This window comes from Strongylocentrotus purpuratus, unplaced genomic scaffold, assembly GCF_000002235.5.
Source record: "Strongylocentrotus purpuratus isolate Spur 01 unplaced genomic scaffold, Spur_5.0 spur5_scaffold_7, whole genome shotgun sequence".
Taxonomy (NCBI): Eukaryota; Metazoa; Echinodermata; class Echinoidea; order Camarodonta; family Strongylocentrotidae; genus Strongylocentrotus; species Strongylocentrotus purpuratus.
Window position 1 is genome coordinate 16,326,711 of NW_022145613.1, and position 20,381 is coordinate 16,347,091.

The 20,381-nt window shown below is 39.0% G+C and overlaps 2 protein-coding genes across 4 annotated transcripts in view; both read left to right on the forward strand.

Annotated features, from left to right (window-relative positions):
• The first annotated feature begins 3,486 nt into the window (after window positions 1–3,486).
• Window positions 3,487–7,993, forward strand: LOC105437302. Its single transcript, XM_011663756.2, has 2 exons — window positions 3,487–3,932; window positions 7,049–7,993. Exon 2 carries the CDS (start codon window positions 7,064–7,066, stop codon window positions 7,991–7,993), a length of 930 nt encoding a protein of 309 aa, XP_011662058.2. The 5' UTR covers window positions 3,487–3,932; window positions 7,049–7,063.
• A 7,134-nt stretch (window positions 7,994–15,127) lies between these two features.
• LOC590109 (glutamic acid-rich protein) overlaps window positions 15,128–20,381 on the forward strand; it is a 34,954-nt gene continuing 29,700 nt past the window's right edge. For 2 of the 3 annotated variants that reach the window (XM_011663746.2, XM_011663749.2), the window contains exon 1: window positions 15,129–15,538. In XM_011663746.2, the coding sequence (XP_011662048.2) occupies window positions 15,519–15,538 (20 nt within the window). In that variant the 5' untranslated portion in view covers window positions 15,129–15,518. Of the gene's footprint in view, window positions 15,539–20,381 lie in introns of all 3 variants that reach the window. The other variant, XM_011663748.2, reaches the window with a different exon arrangement.

Genomic DNA, 20,381 nt, shown 5'->3' on the forward strand with positions numbered 1-20,381 from the left:
CTGAGAACTATAAGCTGATCATATACAATAATTTCCCCGAAAGTTTCTAAAATTCTTTTAATTGACAAATAGCCTATATGAATGTTTTTTTTTTTTAATAATTTCATGATATCAACGCCGCGAAGCGATCATCATATCTGCTTTTGTGGAACCACGCCCCCTCCTCACCTCCTCAATGAAGATATCCGAGGCGCACTTACATGTATATACTAGGCCTACTTTTCTTGGGATGGAATTCAATTTTCCGGATGGACATCGGATCTTCGCTACAAGCCTTTTGAAGGTATGTATACTTTCGGCTAATGCGCTGTTAATTAGTCTAATTGCTTTAAAAGGATCGACTTGCAGGTAAATAATTTTAGCTAGTGTGTTTCATCTCGTTCATTATGCCCTCTTCTGGTTCAGTCATTACTAATGAATTTTGTGATGAGAAGACCTTGTATCACCAAGTTGTCTTGGGTTTATTGTTCATCCATGATATACTAAAATCAAGGTACGTAATTAATTCGTTTCATTATGTTCATCGAAAGCTGAATATTAAATCTTTGTTATAGTGCAGTATAGCTGTATGTAGTAGATCTGATCAAGAAATTATTTTTAGGTTGTTCGTATAGGCTGACGCAGTTGCATAGCATAGTTCGGCCATTAAGATATTCGGGGGTGGGGGAGGGGCATTGAAGGAATTTTGGGACTGCTATATTAAATGGATAACATGCGAGAGAACAAGCATATGCCTAAATGTGAAGTCCATCCTACTTATGATGTTCAATTGATTTTGATAGAAGCAGAAAACTTAGAGAAACAATTCAGTAAAAGTTTGAGAAAAATCGGACAACAATTAAGAAAGTTATGTTTGGATCTTTGAGACTTGGAAATGCGGTCAGAAATTGTGATGTTATCCTTTTACAATTCACCACTGATCTGAATGACAGAATGACCCAAAATCTCAAGTCTCCGATTTTCAATGGATGGGGTGCATGAAAGAACATATTACATGTGATATATGATCGAGATAGGCATGAAGAAAATATATCTTTTGATCAAAATGGAAATTAAAGACATTTCTTGCATCCAACAAAGGATAAAATGTTAGGCGGTGACATCAAATTTAGAGACCGCCAATATGACTTCAAAGTTGGTTCTATATAGGGCTTCATCTCGGATGAAAATACGTATGCCAAACACTGATGGAGAAAGAGAATTTAAAAAAATTCATAAATACAAAAGAAAGAGGAAAATATAAATTTGAAACAGTTTAGAGCAATTAAAAATGAGACAAATTATTCCCTTTCACATCTCCACTCAAGTCCACCCTGATATTCAGTTTTTTTAATTCAAGGAAACAAATGAGAAAAACAGATCAGTGAAGGTTTAAAGCTTATCAACACTAGTGTGGCTAGGAGGGATTAGAACACACACGACGGGTCACTGACAGATGGTTATCTCATCAACTCAGCTCTCAAATAATATAAGAAATAGAGGATCATTGGGGACCAACAGGCACCGATTGGGGAAGTTTTCTATATAGAGGGAGCAAGTAGCTACAAGTAGGACAGTCGGACTATGAAATTCACAAGAGCTTTGAATTGTCAATAGCAGAAACGGCCTTCTATAATAATAATAACCATAATAATAATTTTTTTAAATATATATTGATTTGAGTTTAAGCTAGGCATGTGCAGAAAAAGAATGCAAGAAACCCACCAGTCCACCCCCTCCCCCCCCCCCCCCACAGCATCCTCCCCAAATAAATAGTCTTCAAAAGACTATAACCGAGCCTGTTTGCATTCTTTTTATTTTTTCTTTCTCTTTTGCGATGCTATAGCAAATAACTCCACATTAGTGGTTTTCCATTTCATTTCCCACTTATCTGAATACAAAGCCTTGTAATGTCATACACGGATATGCATCTAAGATGTAATTAGTTAAACCGACACTAATGGTATTTACTCAAGCAGTATAATGCGTCGAGGTTTATTTCCCCTTCTGATATCCCCGCAACCACTCGGGTAGATTGTGTTTGCATTTATCTGGAAGAAGGCGCCTTTTAATTTTTTGTTTTCAGATCCCGGGTAGCACTTGTAGTCGTAGGTATCATGATAAAGATAAATTAATTGCTGGACAATACTAAGATAAGTCGTCGGCTGCCCTCAAGATGGTCGTGAGAGCTTTGCATTGTCAATAGCAGAAACAGTCTTCTACCGCGCAAGCGACGAAGTGTCAGAATCAACATACGGCCGTTATCATAACGATATGAAGGAAAAACTACTAATTTAGATGTCTCCATTAATTCTCTCCTTACTATATACAATTCATCAACATTTTTGCATGCTTTCAATGCACCTTTTCTACATACGGCAATATTGTTTTATTCAATAATGTTATATTAAATAAATAAAGAAATAGAAACACTATATGAAACGGAAATAAACTGAATAAACGGAGAGATAGCGCTTCTTGAAACTCCCTGATATCGATATAATGACATATGACAGGGGTTACCAGACCCACGAGTTACAAGGATTGCTTCATTAGAGCGTGAAATATAGCAATTTTCATCTTTCTTTTTTAAAATCTTTCTGTGTAATATAATATAATATAATATAATATACGATAGTGACACAGGGATGAATTGATTCAGACTGTTCAATACAGTAAAAAGCCAAAGGAAAGAAAGATGTTATAAATGGAAATAGTCTAGAATCTTTATATATTCGGGTCGTTTCGATGACTGACTTTTATGTAAACTTTACGATGTGGGAGCCAGTAAATTTCGCGGTAAAGTGCGCTTGGATGGATCTGGACACGCAGGAAGTTTACAGTAACAGATCGTGCTGGAATTAAACCATGTCACTGATACTACAGTTCGTTTATTTTTTCGTTGCTTGTATTGCCAAAGTGGCCGATCCAGGAGGCACGGGGAGAAGACACGCCCCCTCCAGCAATCCTCTCCAGCATCCCCTCTTGCAATAATTAATCCTCCTCCAACAAAACCCCAAATCAGAAATATTGCAAGCACAAAAAGTAAATATATGCCCCTCTCAAAGGACACCTTAAATTTTGTAACCGCTTCCCCTTGCTTTTTAGAGAAATTTAACTTTTTAAGTAAAATAAAAACATAAATTGCTTGTTTATTTTGTATGGCGTGGATATTTCGGACATGAACCTCCCCCCCCCCCCCCCCCCCCCCCCCTAATCGGAGGAGCCTGGTTTCGCCTCTAATAATAATATGGGCTGGACGTTAGTTGGGGACTTGGCAGGAATGCACAGGTGTACAGATCTTAAAATATCTAAGTTTATCCTTTCAAAGCTCTTCTCCTTCCTGCAGGAAACATTCAAAATGGATATAAGTTCTGAAGCCTGCATGTCTTTCTGGAAACTATTCAGCAAAAGGGGTGAATGCCCGAGGTGTAATAGTATTTTTCTCTCTATTTGGTTCACTTACAAAAATCTTACATAACCCAAGCACGTAAACCAGAGGTATATAACGGAAGAATATGTTTATCACAACGACTGGTCTATAAAAAGACGTGTTGACTCAATCTAGATAACCGAGAACTACGACAGCTCCTCTCATCATTGAGGGGAAGATATCTATAAACAACCTGAGGAAAACGTCTTCTGTTTTTTGTGAATTTGTCGTCACTATTGCTTTGGCTGGATGAATGTGAATCAAGCAACCCAAAGAGTAGTTCGCACGAGGGTTCGTCCTTTTCTGTTATAAGTTTGTAACATCGAGATCGAGAGCGCATCTAATACCTGACATCAAAGACATTAGTTTTGTCGTCGAGGTCTGATGTCGATGGCCATCTATTTTGTCTTTTACAGGAATAAAGTAACTACACCAGTTTGAAAGGAAGAGGAAGAGACTAACAAAGGTGTGGAGTCAAAGACATGCTGCTGGTGGAAAGGGATACATATCTAGCTGATAGGTAAATTTGCTTCGACATTGAATTATTAAAGAGAAATGTACTTAGATTATTTTTTTAATTATGTGTCTAAGTCCAAGTGAAGCTAGACATTTTTGTAACTGTATCGCTTTCATCTTTCATCATCCAACATTCGTTTGTTTTACTGGTAGAATGTCTCACTTTGATGGGGATGAAAATTTAGTGCGTGTGATTATGATTCATTTTGGACCAATGATTATTTTGAAAGCAGTTAATCTGTTTTCTATTCAATCTTCGGTGCGTTACTCCAGATAAGACAGATCCGTATGGCTATATATAGGAACAACAGGAGATAGAGAGAGAGAGAAAGAGAGAGAGTGAGAGAGAGAAGAGAGAGAGAGAGGCTAGACAAAGAAAGGGAGAGAGAGAGAGAGAGAGAGAGAGAGAGAGAAAGAAGAAGAAGAACGGCGGAATTGTTTATGATATCAAAGCGAATCTTATGCATTTCTATCCTTTACAACATTTTGATTAGCATTATGTGGAATATTTCGTATTTATATTCAACTGCAACGGTGAGACACTAATCGGAATATAGTCGGAAATAAACTTTGCAATCGCAATCAAGGAATAAATATACTAATCGGTCTTAAGTTTCTTAATCATTATAATCCTGTCTCCTAAATGTAATCAAATTATGGAATGTAACGGCGCAATCACAGTGGTACGTTTATGTACAATTTTATTTTATCGAAATTATCGCCCTTGTTGTCAAGTTTCAGTATAAAGGTATTATATTTAATGTATTAATTTGATGTAAGCAATATAGTAATGTATCATTAAGTTTCATTGGCAAACAATCAACAACTCGGTACCTCCAAACAAATTTCCAGGTGACATAATCTTCTCGTTATAAAATCGAGGAAAACTATTTCCTACCACTTAGAAGTTTATATTGAACTCTGTAAATTATATTTGAATGTGATATAGCCTTTTCAAAAGAATAGTCTAAATCAAGCTATCTAAGGATGGAATATGTCAAGTAGCGGGCCTATATTAATTTTGCCTTCGGTTTTTAGATACAGATATAGATATAAAGATACGGTTATTTTTTCCATCACACTTTACTATATTCTCCTTTAGACTTCAAAGCTGTCAGTTATTTCAAGCAACTGCATAAAATGTGCTCTCTTTTATTTTCATTTGAAATTAAACCATGATATACTTAAAATAATTAAGAAAAGATGCAATTATTTGTATAATAATAAAAAAATTAAAAAAACCAATCATTTAATGTTGGCCTCGCTATGAAGGGGGTGGGGGGGGGGGGGGGGGAGGGACATTGACCGGTGTTTCGGAAGGGGACATCGGTTCTAGATGACTCAAATTGTGGGAGTGGTCTTTTATTAACTTGGTTGCCCTCTCCTCCCCCCTTCCCCTCTCCACTTGTTTTTTCTTGATGTATATCATTCTATTCTTCTCCTTCTTCTTCTTCTTCTTCTTCTTCTTCTTCTTCTTCTTCTTCTTCTTCTTCGTCGTCGTCGTCTTCTTCTTCTTCTTCATCTTCTTCTTCTTCTTCTTCTTCTTCTTCTTCTTCTTCGTCGTCGTCGTCGTCGTCGTCTTCTTCTTCTTCTTCTTCTTCATCTTCTTCTTCTTCTTCTTCTTCTTCTTCTTCTTCTTCTTCTTCTTCTTCTTCTTCTTCTTCTTCTTCTTCTTCTTCTTCTTCTTCTTCTTTCTATTTCACACGAGGCTCATGTAGCTACGTACGCCACTGTTTCCTCAGTGTATGACGTCTATCCAAAATACATCATGGAAAACAAATATGCGTATGGTTTACCTGCAATACAGATCTACCTTCAGAAATGCAGTTTTAAAAGTGAGGTGGCATTTTTAACGTTCAGCAATTAAGAAACGTACACCTCTGTTTAAACTAGCCCGTTGCTCCCGCAAAGACGACAGTTTGTAAACAGTATAACGACCTGGGAAAAATACAATTAGCTTACTGTGTTCTCCGAATTCATGACCATGAATAAAAAGGTTATAGCAACGGCGACCAGTCGATCAAAGGTGTTTGTTACATTTAAAATGGGGTACTTAGAATTTTATGAGTTCTGATATTACCTGGCAACTTGTCTTGTCGTTGCTTTTCATACGACGTCGTTTACTTTTGTTAATTGCTAACAAAACTGTAATGGTTAACTGTGTCGATGAGATAGAAAAACATGATAAACATAGAGAAGAGATAAAAAGAGAGAGAGCATAAGAGACGGAGAAAGAGAGAGAGAGAGAGAGAGAAAGAGAGAAAGAGTGGGGATGCATTTAAGATGATGCGTCTTTACCCCTCTAAAACATTTTGTTAAAAGAACAAAAAGGATGTTTAAGGAAAGTATTGTCAAAGAAGTGAGCACTATTCACAGCTACTTCTCACAATCCATTCAATGCTAAATAGATACAGAATAATTATCGTCATGTTCTGCATCTTCAGACTGTTTTTAATTTCTCGTAAAACATGACATGAAACATCATTGAACTGTTATAAATTTCAGATGAGATTTGTACGGGAGAATGTACTCTTGATATTTGCAAATTAAACCGAGGATACTCAAGAAAAGAACTAGAACCATAGATTTACGCAGAGAGTTGTCTAATTACCCCCCCCCCCCCCCACCCTATGAATACTTGAAGTTGCTAGCACAGTTTGATTGAGAGAGAGAGAGAGAGAGGGGCTCCCTCGATCCGGGAACGTTTTGTGCAAATGATTGTCATCTCTTATTTGACGAGAAGAGGAGAATCCTTGCCAAGAAGTAAACGTGTCCTAGGATTACGTCATAATGAGCCATTAGTTTTAATTTGCTTCGGCATTGTGCAAACTTCCATGTTAATGACAGTACTGTCGTGCTTAATTTCATTATCCATTCGTTTTGTTTTACGTTATGATGTCCATCAGAAAGGATCGTCTCTAAGAGAATAATTGGTATAACGGTCATTTTTTATTCCATGTACTTAGTGTAGATTTGTGGATCATGGTTCTGTGTTCGTGGTGTTTATGATGATCTTACTCCATCTCTCTCTCTCTCTCTCTCTCCGGCTCTCTTTCTCACTCATTCCATCATAACAGCTCAACCATGATTATACCTTAGTTTTCCTCTCCCCTTTTTCAGAACTGGACAGGAACGATGGCATATCCATTCAATGCAAGCATCAGTGCTTCTTCTGTTGTTGGAGCCCAAGCTTCCAGTCTTCACCAATCCAGCATGAAGGAGCAGCGCAAACTGGAAGAGAATCTTCAATCGTTGTCCAAAGAAATGCGGTCTCGCATGAGCCAGCTGGACTCGGAGACCAATGAGATGCGTCGCCACTCCCTCCGGATGTTCGACTCCGTACGACGAAAGGAACACCAGAGAATGACGCGGTCGCGTCAAGAAATTGCGAGTCTACGCGCATCGGAGAGTTCGGATAATATAAACAACGTTGACTCGGGTCCACCTTCGCGAGCGATTTCCGCTGGACGATTGAAAATGACACAGTCGCCGCGCTCCCCGAACAAAAGAGATGGAGCTCAATCGCAGATCGAACTCAGCCGATGTTATTCATCACCGGCATCCATCGACAAACTCGGTCCGATGAGTGCTTTTGACGAGGAACTGGCAGCAGAACCGAAGGGTGACTTCAGTGACGAGAGCATCGCAGCCGACGCAGCATCGATTCCTGTCACGGACCTGCCGAACTTCTGTAACGGCCGAGAACTGGGAATGATCGGGGAAACGATGGGTAAAGAAGATAAGGATGGTAACGCAGAATCTGTGTTTGAGGATCAACACACTCACCAGGCCGTTAGCGGATTCGCCTCATCCCCACTGTTAAATAGAAGACATACACAGACTAACATAAACGTGAAATCGACATCGCATATCGGTGACGAGCGTATTAAATTATTGACGAGGCGTCGGCGTACGTCCGAGATCGTTAAACCGGTAAGTCTTTCAAACACGCCTGGGGTCAAACCATCGAGACGCCACAGTTCGCATGAACCTGCGTTCTTGTCGAACTTCAGTACACGTAGCAGCCAAGAGATATTGTTGCATCGCACATCATCTATCTGTTAACTTACCACCTCTACCTCATCCACCTGTCACTGGACAGCGCACTTCTTCCGACAGTCAAATGATGTCTCCGCCTCTGTCTCCCCACGAGTCAACGCGCAGCGTCTTTGGTGCTCGTCACAACGCACCACTTCGACGCGCATCTCGCTCCGAATCTTCCTCTTGTATCATGAAGCAAACCTTTGCCTCGACACCTCGACGGAGCGTGTCGCAAGTCGTCGGTGAGTTGGTGCACATCGAGGAAATCCGTCGTCAATCCAGAGGGACGTCCCTGCACGATGATGTCCGCAAAGCTCGAGGAGCGTTGCAAGGCAACAGGTCGTTCCCATTCAGCAGCTCGCAACGAGGTGATGTTGCTTGCGCCTCCCTGTCCAAGACGCAATCCCTCGGGGACATTTTTGACGAATTGAAAGACTGCCGATATTTACGGATCTCGAACCAAGATTCGACGACTTAACAGCAACGGTGACATTGCAATAAAGACCGGATCAATCTTTATTACATTTTGTCGACCGACATTATCCGCAAAAGTTTTGATACACTTACCGAAACTAAATTATTTTGATTTTTAAAGTTGTAGATCGCAACATCATACATTGTATTATTTTAGCAAATAGTTTTTTGTTTCATAATGTGGTAAAAACTTGATTATTTTTAAATGAGCATATTAACGGAATGTTTATACATGTATTCAGTGATTGAACTGAATGTAGACTTAAATTTTCGATTAGATTGTATCACAATGTGAAAGAGAATGTAATTTAAGACAAATTTCTGCTGCAAAGATTTTCCCCAAAATGTGTTTGAAGTCAAATATTGATGAGAAAGACAAAATTTACGCTTTCTGCGAACAACAAAATACCCAAATTGTTATTTTAGCAATATTTGTCTTCAAACACATTTTTTTTTTTTTTTGGGGGGGGGGGGGGGTGGGGGAATCTTTGCATTATAATACAATTTTCACATTATAATACAATTTAAGTGAATGTTTGCCATCAATTTTTTGACGAATTTGGGGCACCCAACACTTTCGAGAGGCTTTAAAGCCCATCTGCACCATGATCTGCACTAGTTTGACAAGGAGGGATTAGACCTCTCTGCATGGTCACTGACAGGTGGTTATCTCATTAATCAGCTCTCAATTAGCATAAGAAAAGGGGAGCATGGGGGACCAATGATCACCGATTAGGCATTGCTTGCTATTTAGAGGGCGCAAGAATTTTTAGAGAGTTATACGCTTCACATTTTCTGTATCTACACAGAACTCAGTGAAAACGCGCAAGCCTTCTATTGCACGCAGTTGCTATTCATGTTACAAGTTAACAAAAAACAAAAACAAATCATCGACGGCTTTTTTTGTGTTGGTTGACCGTGCCATATCTGAGCAAGCCTTTAATATGAGCAAAGGAAAAGGATATTGTGTCCATCCTTAAGAACCACATGCGTACGATTTGATAGCCGAAAACTTTCTTCTCGATGGCCTTGAGGGCTATACTCAATATATGTAATTACACCGGTGTGTTAATTTAGTCTTGCCAAATTTTTTTGATGACGTTTTTCGTTTTTATTTTGATATTTGTTTCATTTACGTGTTTTTATAGAGTTTTATAGTTTTATAGATGTGTATTAAAGGTAGAACGAAGAGCTTAAATTGACAAGACAAGTAAAAAGAAAAGTGTGGTCATTCGGTAGCAAAACATATATATATATATATAATATAGGTCTGTATCCGTTGATCAAGATTTTGATAAAATAGGTAACATAAGTAAAACATAATAGTACAGATTTGAGTAGGGAACTTACAGGGGGGCCGACCCCCCCCCCCCTCCACCCCCGCCCTGAAGAGAATTAGAGGGATAATACATTAATACCTCTCGCCGACAATCTTAGACCCACCCCATGTTCCTGGAATAAATCATTCCTGGTAAGTAGGAAGGACATGGATTTACTTCTTTCCGTTAAGCTTAAATTTAAACCACCGAGATTTCACATGATTGCCTAACTGAAAGAACAAAATGCTTTCCGAAAGGATCATATATATTCTGAATAGCCGATATGAAGAAATACTTCTATATATCAAAGGGAGACATACGTTTATTTTACTTATTTATATTCTATTTAAGGTTGGCCCATAAGTAATTAAATGCGCTTGTCCTTGGGGGCAATACAAAGTACCCCTATAATTGTGTTATATTATATGGAGAAATTCGGGATAGCATATTTAAAATAAATTGAAACGAATAAGATATGAAATTAATTCATATTAGAGGGTCAAAACTAACATTTTTAAAGACGCAGCGGGATTAAATGTCGAAAGAATTGCATTCTGACAGCTGTTGGAGCCTGGGTTCACTAGACCAGTAGCCAATTAAGAGACAAACAATTTTCTTTTAATCTTCCTTCATACTGTTTAACAGTTATTAATGTATTTTTCTGTTTTGTCGGTCTCATGAGCCGTCGGTCCTGTGGAACTTTTTGACCTTTTCCAGTATATATTTTCCTATGTATTTCTTTGTTCTGCCGGTTGAAACGGCCGTCGGTCTTGTAAACCCTCCCTTTTTTTTTCCTCTCTCTAAATTTCGGTCTCTTTTCTACCGTCGGTCTAGTGTGATATTGAAATTTTAGGATGATCCTATGTCATTTTCATAGCCAAAAAAAAAGGTGTGTTATTCTGCTTTACATTGAAATGGCAATTCTACAACAATCATACAAGGTTGATCATGTTTATTACAATGGTATAACAGGAAGCACTTAGTGATGCATATTGTCATAGCAACAAGGGTTCTCACGCTTGTGTATTGTGTTCTTCCCCACCACCCCCCCCCCCCCCTCCTGATATCTAGCATGTAAAAAAAAATCATCCATGCTAGCAAAACAATTGTTGAATTTGTAATGTTTGAGTCTCTGACACACTGTAGAAGTCGCATGCCTGATACTTCCTGCCATGGTGGCGCCCTATAGCTCTTGACAATGGACAGTGAGTTAGTCGATTAAGGTATTGAGATTTCAATTGAGTAGATTTCTCGAAAGTCTTTGCGATCTTTTTTACAATTATATTAGACAGAAAATGCTATAAATATTATATGAATGTCAAGTTCGTCAAACTGAACCAAAGAGATTGAAAATAGTTTCAATCACATATTCCGAATAAAAAAAGATAATACAATAGTCAAGTGCGATCTATATTTTTTCCTTATTTTGTAAGGTCTAACGTGAAACATGTGCACACTTTTGAGTTTAACATTAGGAGAGGTAGAAGGGACAGAGGGAAAAGGGGACAAAATAAACAACAAAATCACATCAATTCGTAAAAAATTATGCCTATATCCACATTTTTGGATTAGAATCAGATTAAAGAAGAAACAAAACAAGTCCAAAGTGAGTTCAGTAAGTTCAAAATTACTAAATAGGAATGTGGGAGAGGTAGAAAGAAAAAAGGACAGGGGTGGAGGGAGAGAGGGTGTGGTGACCTACCTATAAGGGCCAGAATGTTCATGAGATGAAAGGAAGACGTGTGATATATTGAGAGACATAGAAAACAGAAACGAAGAGCGATAAAAAGAATGATAAGAGAGAGAAAGGGGGAAGAAAAAGAAAGGGAGGGAGAGAGAGAAAGAGAGAAAAGAGAGAGAGAGAGAGAGAGAGAGAGAGGGGGAGAAAGAGATAGAGAGAGGAGGAGGAGGAGGACTACCTCTAATTGAAGCGTTGTGCTGAGTCAGAATGTTCAAGAGATGAAATGAAGAAGTGTGATATATTGGGACAAAGAAAACAGAGATGGAGAGCGATATAAGGAATGATAAAGAAGGAAATGCTAAGAGAGAGAGAGAGAGAGAGAGAGAGAGAAAGAGAGAGGGGGGACCAGGCGCGGATCCAGGGGGGCCGAGCGTGCCTTGGCCCCCCCCCCCCCCGCAAAAAAAAAAAAAAAAGGAGAGAGAGAGAAAAGAAGGGAAAGAGGAGAGAAAGGGGAAAAAAGAAGAGAAGAAGAAAAGAAAGGGAAGAAGGAGATCGAGGAAGGGAAAAGAAAAGAGGGAAGAAGGAGATCGGGGGGGGGGAAGGACTTGCCTCCCCCCCCCCCCAATAAAAAAAAAAGAGAAGGAAGGAAAGGGAAAGAAAAAAGATAAAGAGGAGATAAAGGGAAGGACAAATAGGAAGAAGAAAAGAAAAGAAGGGGGATATCAGTTGCAATTTTCCCGCCAACAAGGTGTAGATCGGAGGGGGGGGGGGCACTGGCATACTGAAAGGGGAGGGGGGGTTGGAGAAATATAATTCAAACGTGGTTTATTTATAATTCCATAACGGTGGTTAACAAATAATGCTGAAATGATAATTTTCCTCACTTCATGCGTTTGTTGGAAAATGACAAATTCCTAAATTTACAGTCAGGCAAGAAAATGCTTCTTGAGAAGCCTACATATCAGGGCCTGCGGAACGGCGGGGATCGGGATCCTCGAGCCCCTCCCCCACACTTTCTTTGAAAAAGTATATTAAAGAGAAATAGAAAGAAAGAGAGCGAGAAAGAAAAAAAATGTTAAGTGCCAGTGTCACATTATAATGGGGTATCAAAATATGCTCATCTGACCATGATTAAAATTAATGCCTAAAATCCTAAGGGTTCTGCCCCCTGGATTCCACCTAGGGCCCTAAGGCGGGCCCTTAGATGCTCATATGACGGTCATTTAATGCCTAAAACCCCTGATTTCTGGGGGCTCTGCCCCCTGGACCCCACGCCAAATAGTGTCCTGCTAGTGTCACAAATAATAAGGTATCAAAAATGCTCATCTGACCGTAATTAAACGCCTGAAACCCCTGAGCTTCTGGGGGATCTGTCCCCTGGACCCAACCAAGAGCCCTTAGGCGGGCCCCTCGATACTCATCTGACCGTAATTGAGTGCCTAAAACCCTTGAGATTCCGGGGCTCCGCCCCCTGAACCCCAAGCCAATTAGTGACCTGCCATTGTAACAATTAGGTATCAAAATAATGCTCATCTGACCGTAATTAAATGCCTAAACTCCTGAACTTCCGGGGCTCTGCCCCCTGGACCCCGTCTAGGGCACTAAGGCGGACCCCTGAATGCTAATCTGACCGTAAATTAAAACCTTAAACCCCTGAGCTTCCGGGGCGGACAAGGTATCAAGATATGTTTATCTGACAGCAGGCGCGTAGCCAGGAAAGCGGTGGGGTGGTCCCCCAATAAACGCCGGCCAAAAAAGAGAGGAGTGTAAAGGAAGAGGACGTAGGAAGAAAAGGGAATAGACAAAGAACATATTTGAAATTCAGACAAGGATTAAGAGTCGAGAACGGTACAACGAATCGTCTTCTTTCTCTAATGAATTAATGAAACGTCAAAGCTTCCGCGCTACGCGCGGGGGAGGGCAGGGGGAACTTAATTCAGACGAGGATATTTTTTGGGAACGGTACAACGAATCGTCTTCTTTCTATAATAATGTAATGAAACTTCGAAGCTTCAGCGCTTCGCGCGGAAGGGGGGGGGGGGGGATTGATTGAGACAAGAATTAAGAGTCGAGAACGGTACGAGGAATCTTCCTCTTTCTCTAATGATTTAATGAAAAGTAAAAGCTTCCGCGCTTCGCGCGGGTGGGGGGATGAATTAAGACGAGGATTAAGAGTAAAAAACTGTACAACGAATCGTCTTCTTTTTCTAATGATTTAATGAAACGTAAAAGCTTCCGTGCTTCGCGCGGGAGGGGAAAAACTATTTTCAGACAAGTAGGCACGTACGGAAGGGGGGAGGGGGTTAGGGGGTTGACCCTCCCCCCTTCGGTTTTTTATGTGTGTATTTTGGAGCAACCCCCCCCCCCCCCCCCCTTTCTGTAATTTTTTTTTTTTTTTTAATTTAAAAAAATAAAAAATAAAATATGCCAATTGCTGACCTAAAAATGGTGACCTCACCCCCCCCCCAACGGAACAAAATGTCAAATTTTCAAATTTCGAGACCAAAAAAAAAAAGTGTCCTCTCCCCCCCCCCCCCCCCCCGCTTATTTAGCGGCTGGCAGAGTCGTTACGATTTTTTTTTCGGACCAAAAAAAAAAAGTGAGCCCCCCCCCCCCCCCCCCCCCCTAAGACATCCTGGATCCGCGCCTGGGGGGACCTACCTCTAAAATTGAAGCGTTGTGCTGATCCAGAGATGAAATGAAGATGTGTGATATATTGGAACCAAGAAAACAGAGATGGAGAGCCATATAAGGAATGATAAAGAAGGAAATGCTAAGAGAGAGAGAGAGAGAGAGAGAAAGAGAGAGGGGGGACCTACCTCTAAAATTGAAGCGTTGTGCTGATCCAGAGATGAAATGAAGATGTGTGATATATTGGAACCAAGAAAACAGAGATGGAGAGCGATAAAAAGGAATTAAGGAGATAATTATAAGTCGTTCCATTATTTGTTCTCCCTTGTTATTTTACTTTTTTTCCATTCTCACCTTGAACTTCTCTAAATTGTTGGTAATTTTTTTTTTCATGGGTAAAAACGAATTATTTAACAATTTTCTTGGAAGCATTAAACATTATTTTTGTTAAATGTAAAATTTAACAAGGACACGAACATCTATCTAGCTATTTATCGAATTCGTATCTATTTATCTACATGTAGAATCCCTGTCGAGACTATAATCTATATTTATAATTAATATATCATCTTCATCATCTCCACTCTTCACTTAATTTTCCTTTCAAACACAAATGTGAAATGATCTGTAGATACAATTTGCAGGCATCTTTCATCAGGGTAATGTATCACGCGTCCAATGAGTAATTTACCGGTACCGCGAGCCCGCGAGTCTAGGTTCCCCCTCTAAACTTTCTATTTATCTATCTACCATGTACCTACCTACCAATCTATCAATCCATTTATCTATATATCTATATTTCTTCCACCTGACCTCTCTTTTATAATCTGCTTTCTCATTCAATCCTTCCCGGATTTATTATTTGGTCGAGTTTAAATGGTCCCTAGATAAAAGAACAAAGTTAAAACGATTTCCTTTATTGTCCTTTCTCCCGGATACCATACGTAAATAAAAATGACCTTTTGCCTGAATCCCAAACACACGCCGATTGCCATAACGACGGCGTGTATGTGGCTGCGTGGCTATGCATGTACTGTGTACCGTCTTGTGTGTGTACGATGTGTGTGTATAATAATTGATTGGTTGTCTAATGCTGTATACAGGTGCAATGGCGCGGCAGGTGCGTTGCATAATGTAGAATGGTTTTTATGTTTTGACTGTTTTGTGATAATATTGCTGGAAAATGTTCCTCATGCTGTAAGATAAACCTGCAAAACCGCTTCGGATCGGACGTCAGAGAAGCACATATCAAGGAGAAAAGCAGGTAGACACCGATTTTAGAAACATTTCACTCTGCCGCACGGCACGGATCAATTTCTCAAGGACTCCGTCTCCGAAGTAGGGTCGCTGTGGTGGGACGCGGGCCACACTCCGCATAGACTGACACAGAGAACCGCTAGCTGAGATTTTACAAAAACTGCCGGGGATAACAAACTAGAAGAAGATGTCTCACGTAGATTCTGGGTAAGTTCAGAAGACTGTAATCAAATTAATAAAGCATAAATAACTAGTTATGTTTTTATGGAGGATTCTGTAGAAAGTAGACCCTAGATCTAACTTTTTAGATCTAGACTATTCCATTTGGCATTTGCCATTTGGTGACGTTCCTCATTATTCGGCCGTATGCATTTCATCATTTGTGTACGTGATGATTGGTGATACCTCATTTTTCTTCCAAATTTTAAAGTGAGAATTTGCCTTTCCAGACAGTTATATTCCTGTCTAATTCATTTTAGATTTCCTCTGCGTTCCTGATAAGCTCATGTTACAGTACATTAATTAGCATCTTCGTTGAAGCTTGAATGTTGTTTCTGAGTCTGACTTCAGTTTCTGTGTTAGTGTTCTTTTTTTAATTAAGATTTTGAATTTAAACACCATTTTCAAAACTGTAGACACTGGGTGCATTAACTACATTGTAGATCTTCATTTAAACTATTCCAAGGTTCCTCATTCTTATGAAAAGAAAAGGAGGGGAAAAAAAGTTTTTATGTTTCTCAGTGATAGACTTTGGAATGTAAAACTTTGGCTTAACTTTTTACCAAGACCTCTGGTTGACCCATGCATGCAGGCCTAAATAAGTCTTGCACTTCTGTATTTCCTGGAACTCCTGGAAGGAGGTCAAATCTATTGTCTCAAAGTGCTCACAGACATGAGAAGACAGCATCTGCAACATCCACCAAATCATCTCTCAACATGTTGGCCAGCCTACCCCCTTCAGAAACTCCACACCTACTTCCCAGGAGAACCCCGTTTCCGCACCTCGGACAAGCCATCCCAAACAAATGCATATTAGATGTACTTTGCGGCATGTACCGAACCAACCAAAGATTGACTACCTTTTCAAAGGGCTCACAGAGTCCAGCATGTCCCTGCCTGACAGCGGATAAAACAGTCAACCATTTGATAGGAGCATGTCATCTAACTTTTAGATATAAATATGAAAGGGAAGACTTCATCATAGGGAGATGTGAGTTGGTCTAGCGGCACGTTAACTTGGTCAGGTCTCTGTCTTTGCCCACAAACTGACTCAGACGACCCTGGTACGGTAAAGGTCGGTCCTCAGACGTAAATAGTCATATCTGATTGATGTACATGTATGTCTGTAAAAACCCAGTTGCACACACACACACACCCTTCATCAAGAAAGCTATCAAGAACCCTCTCTTGGAATCAATGATGACCCACCCATTACTGCCTACACCCTGGATTACCATGGCACATCCCTAAAATTCATTCTGTAAATGCACTTAAACATTCTTCTGTGAACAAATCAGCTCAAGTTATTGCATAAGTTGACATTAGCACATCTTGTGATCTTTTACATTTACATTGTATGTACTGGTACCCCTATTATATTGTTTGCCTTTTCTCTATTGATCGACTCACCCTGCTAAAGGATACAACTCTGCAGTTTTCCAAATCTGGAGGAAATCAAGAAGAAGAAGAACTTCCTCTGAATGAAACAATATACTGTATGTTTGTTTCTATTATACATGTACATGTTCTCCTCATGTACATTGTACAATGATAATGTCACTATATACATGTACATGTAGATGTCGGGAGTCTGGGGTTAGTCAACGTTTGCTCATATACGAAATATGAGGCACCCGGATGCTTCACAAAAGTTGTCCTGTGGTTGAAGTTAGATTTTATGAAGCTGGTGCACCAAGTGTGTGTAGGCAAGTATCATTACATACATGTACGTGTATTTGCCATTTTTTATACATTTTTAAACACACTCTACATTACATGTAGACCCATGCAGATTTGATATTATTTTGAGGCAAGCCTCCAACAGGAGCCAGTACTCTATTGAAAGGGAATTGAACAAGCAATTGTTTGTGAACACTGCAAGGGAGGATTCAAATTTCCAGACAGTGCACAGAATGCTTCACAAAGTAGCCAAGTTGTGGTTATACACCCTGTAGTTAGATTTGATACAGCTTGTGCACCAAGTAAGCATGCAAGTACAGGTACAACTAAATACATGTATTTGCCATTTATACTCTACATTACATGTACCGTTGTACCCATACAGCTTTGATATTCTTTAGAGTCAATTAAGCCGCTCAGAGGAGCTAGTAGTGACAATTACTCTATTGAATGGGGAATTGAACAAGAGAATGCTTGTGAACAAGGGAGGATGCTTAAAACCCCAGACAATGCCCATGATTGTACATACATGTATATACATGTATATGAAAGCCTACATTCAGTTTGTACATGTACATTAGATTCAGTGAGTGAGTAACATAGTTACGTAAAGTAAAGTGTAACTTACTGAGGTTGAGGGGTTTTGCTGATATACAGTATATAGATGTAGGAAAATGTACTGATACATGACAAGTGTTTGGATCAAGCAATAAATGTTTCAAGTCAACCATCGAGCCAAGTACTGTACATTACATGTAGATATTTTAGTACCAGATGATACTGTGTGCAAATGTACAAATATACATTTATGTCACACAGTTGTCCATTTTGTCTCAACCACTAAGATGATTTAGAATCGTATCACTACCAGTAACATAATGTTCGAAGTACAAATTATTCTAAATCAACTTTAATAATCAGATAAGTAGTTAATACATGTACTTGTGCATTAAAGATGAAGTTGAGTTCTGGTCATGCGGTTGCAAACGGTGTGGAATCGACCAGAAAAGGTTGATCATCTGTACACAGAAAGATGTATATGGGACTACATGAACACATGGCGTAAAAATCCTACCCTGGATTTTTACGATGTTACATGACATATTAAGAATATGAAGGCATTTGAAGAGCCATGCTTTTCAGGGAACATATGTCTTATCTGATGTTCTTCCACACTTGCATGATAAGAATGATAACGCTCACAAATTATTTTTCACCTCTTCCCAGAACTCAACCTTATTTTTAAACTTATAAAAGATGAACAAAATATTTCTTCATTATATAAAAAAGAAGAAAATTAAATGATAATCCAGCCTACATACACATGTACTGTATGTAGATAACAAATTTCTGTAGAAAAAAATCAGAAAATCAGAGAAGGATAGGCCTACTGGCATTGAAATATGACAAAAATGAGAAAATTAAATGAAAAAAAAGTTGCAATCACTATCAATGTACTACATGTAGGCATATACTTATCAAATTGGCTTTATCAATAATGTCTCTGTAATGTAGTGGCGGACAACCCATCTGTTCCAACACACAAAATGACTAAAAATTTGATTTTCAAATATTTCTGATTTTGAATGGTCTTCCTCTTTAAAGGATCTACCGGTATACTCTCCAGTCTCCATTAGATACTTTGGAGAAAAACATGAATTAGTGATATTGTTGTACACAACAAATGGGAGAGTTACAATCCATCAATACGGTCCAATCAACTGCTCTGACAAAAGTGCCAATTTGAGATTCGCTTAGCTGTAGTGATCTCATATTTCACATTCATTCACGTTCCTTTCTAATTATTTCAATCTTTTGCCATTCTGTTTCTTGGATATTTCTGCTTCATTCAAATTAACTTATTACTGTACATGTATAAGGGTTGGATTGCCCTTAAGGGCATTGTTTAACAATGTTATATCTGAGATGCACGGCCCTACATGTACATGTACATGTTATCAGTGTCTGTGATATGGTGTAATATTGAAGCCCTAAAAAAAAATGGCGCTTCAAAATGATAAAGAAGTGCCTCAAAAAAGTAAAAGTCTTTGAGTGACTATTCCCAATCATAAATCTTGATGATCAGACGGGCGATCGGCTTGTAAAAGTCATGGGGTTCCTGACTGACCTAAAAGTTCATAAATATTGCAGCATGAGCTAAATCCAGGATTTTGTTTCAGAATCTGAGACAAAGTTACTGGATCCCTTATTTTCTTTAAAGAGCACAAGTAGTATTTTTAAATGTAAAGGAAAAAAGAAGAATTTCTTCTTTTGGCTTGCAATGAAAACCACAGAGTTATCAATTTCTGTAGAGATATTTTAAAATTATAAGTAATGGGCACTGACAACCTCCCTAGAAGTTAGAACACACTGTCAGAGAAAGCAATTCACATTTGAATATACTGTACACTTTACAAAAGCAGAATAAAAGAGTTATACATTTATAGATCTATGCAGATTTAAACATTTTAGGAAAGTTATCCTAGATTATTCATTTAGCTCAGTTAAAAACACATTGTTTGCATATTGTGTGGAGATCTGTTGATTCCACATTTCTTTTAACATCCATTTCCCCAGAGAAACCAGAGTTCCTCAGTACTACATGTACATGTTCAATCTAATCGCAACTCCCTTGTATGATCTTGGTGTTACTGTCAACAACAACAAAAAACAACAGCAAATCATCAAAAACATGATCTCATCAAAATGTACTCCAAGGTACAAAGAAAACCAAAGAACCCCCCTCCCCCCTTAGAAAAAAAGAGTGCAGATAACAGTACAACCGTTTAGTGTACAATGTGCAAAGTACATGCTGGTGGACCTGCACAATTATAAGTACATGTAAATGTATTTCCAAGGAAGCCAAAACAAACATAAATGTCAATCATATAGAGAGCTACTGTACATATATGTTCATGTGTTAAACTGTAAATAATTCTTATTGATTCAAGCAGTCCATATCCAACAGCCCACTGATGCAAAGGTGTATAGTCGCCATGGAAACATATCTGTGCGTCAGTGCATGGGCCAATTAAATGCTCGGTGGTTGGGTACAAAATAAAGGAAAGCCTTACAGTGTTGATACCGATGCATTCATGTATAATGTACAACTCGACTATACAATTCTGGTGAAGTGAATTAAGTAAATATC

Excerpts from the sequence above, each read along its gene's own strand:
- LOC105437302 (XM_011663756.2), top strand. The coding sequence starts at position 7,064 with ATGGCATATCCATTCAATGCAAGCATCAGTGCTTCTTCTGTTGTTGGA.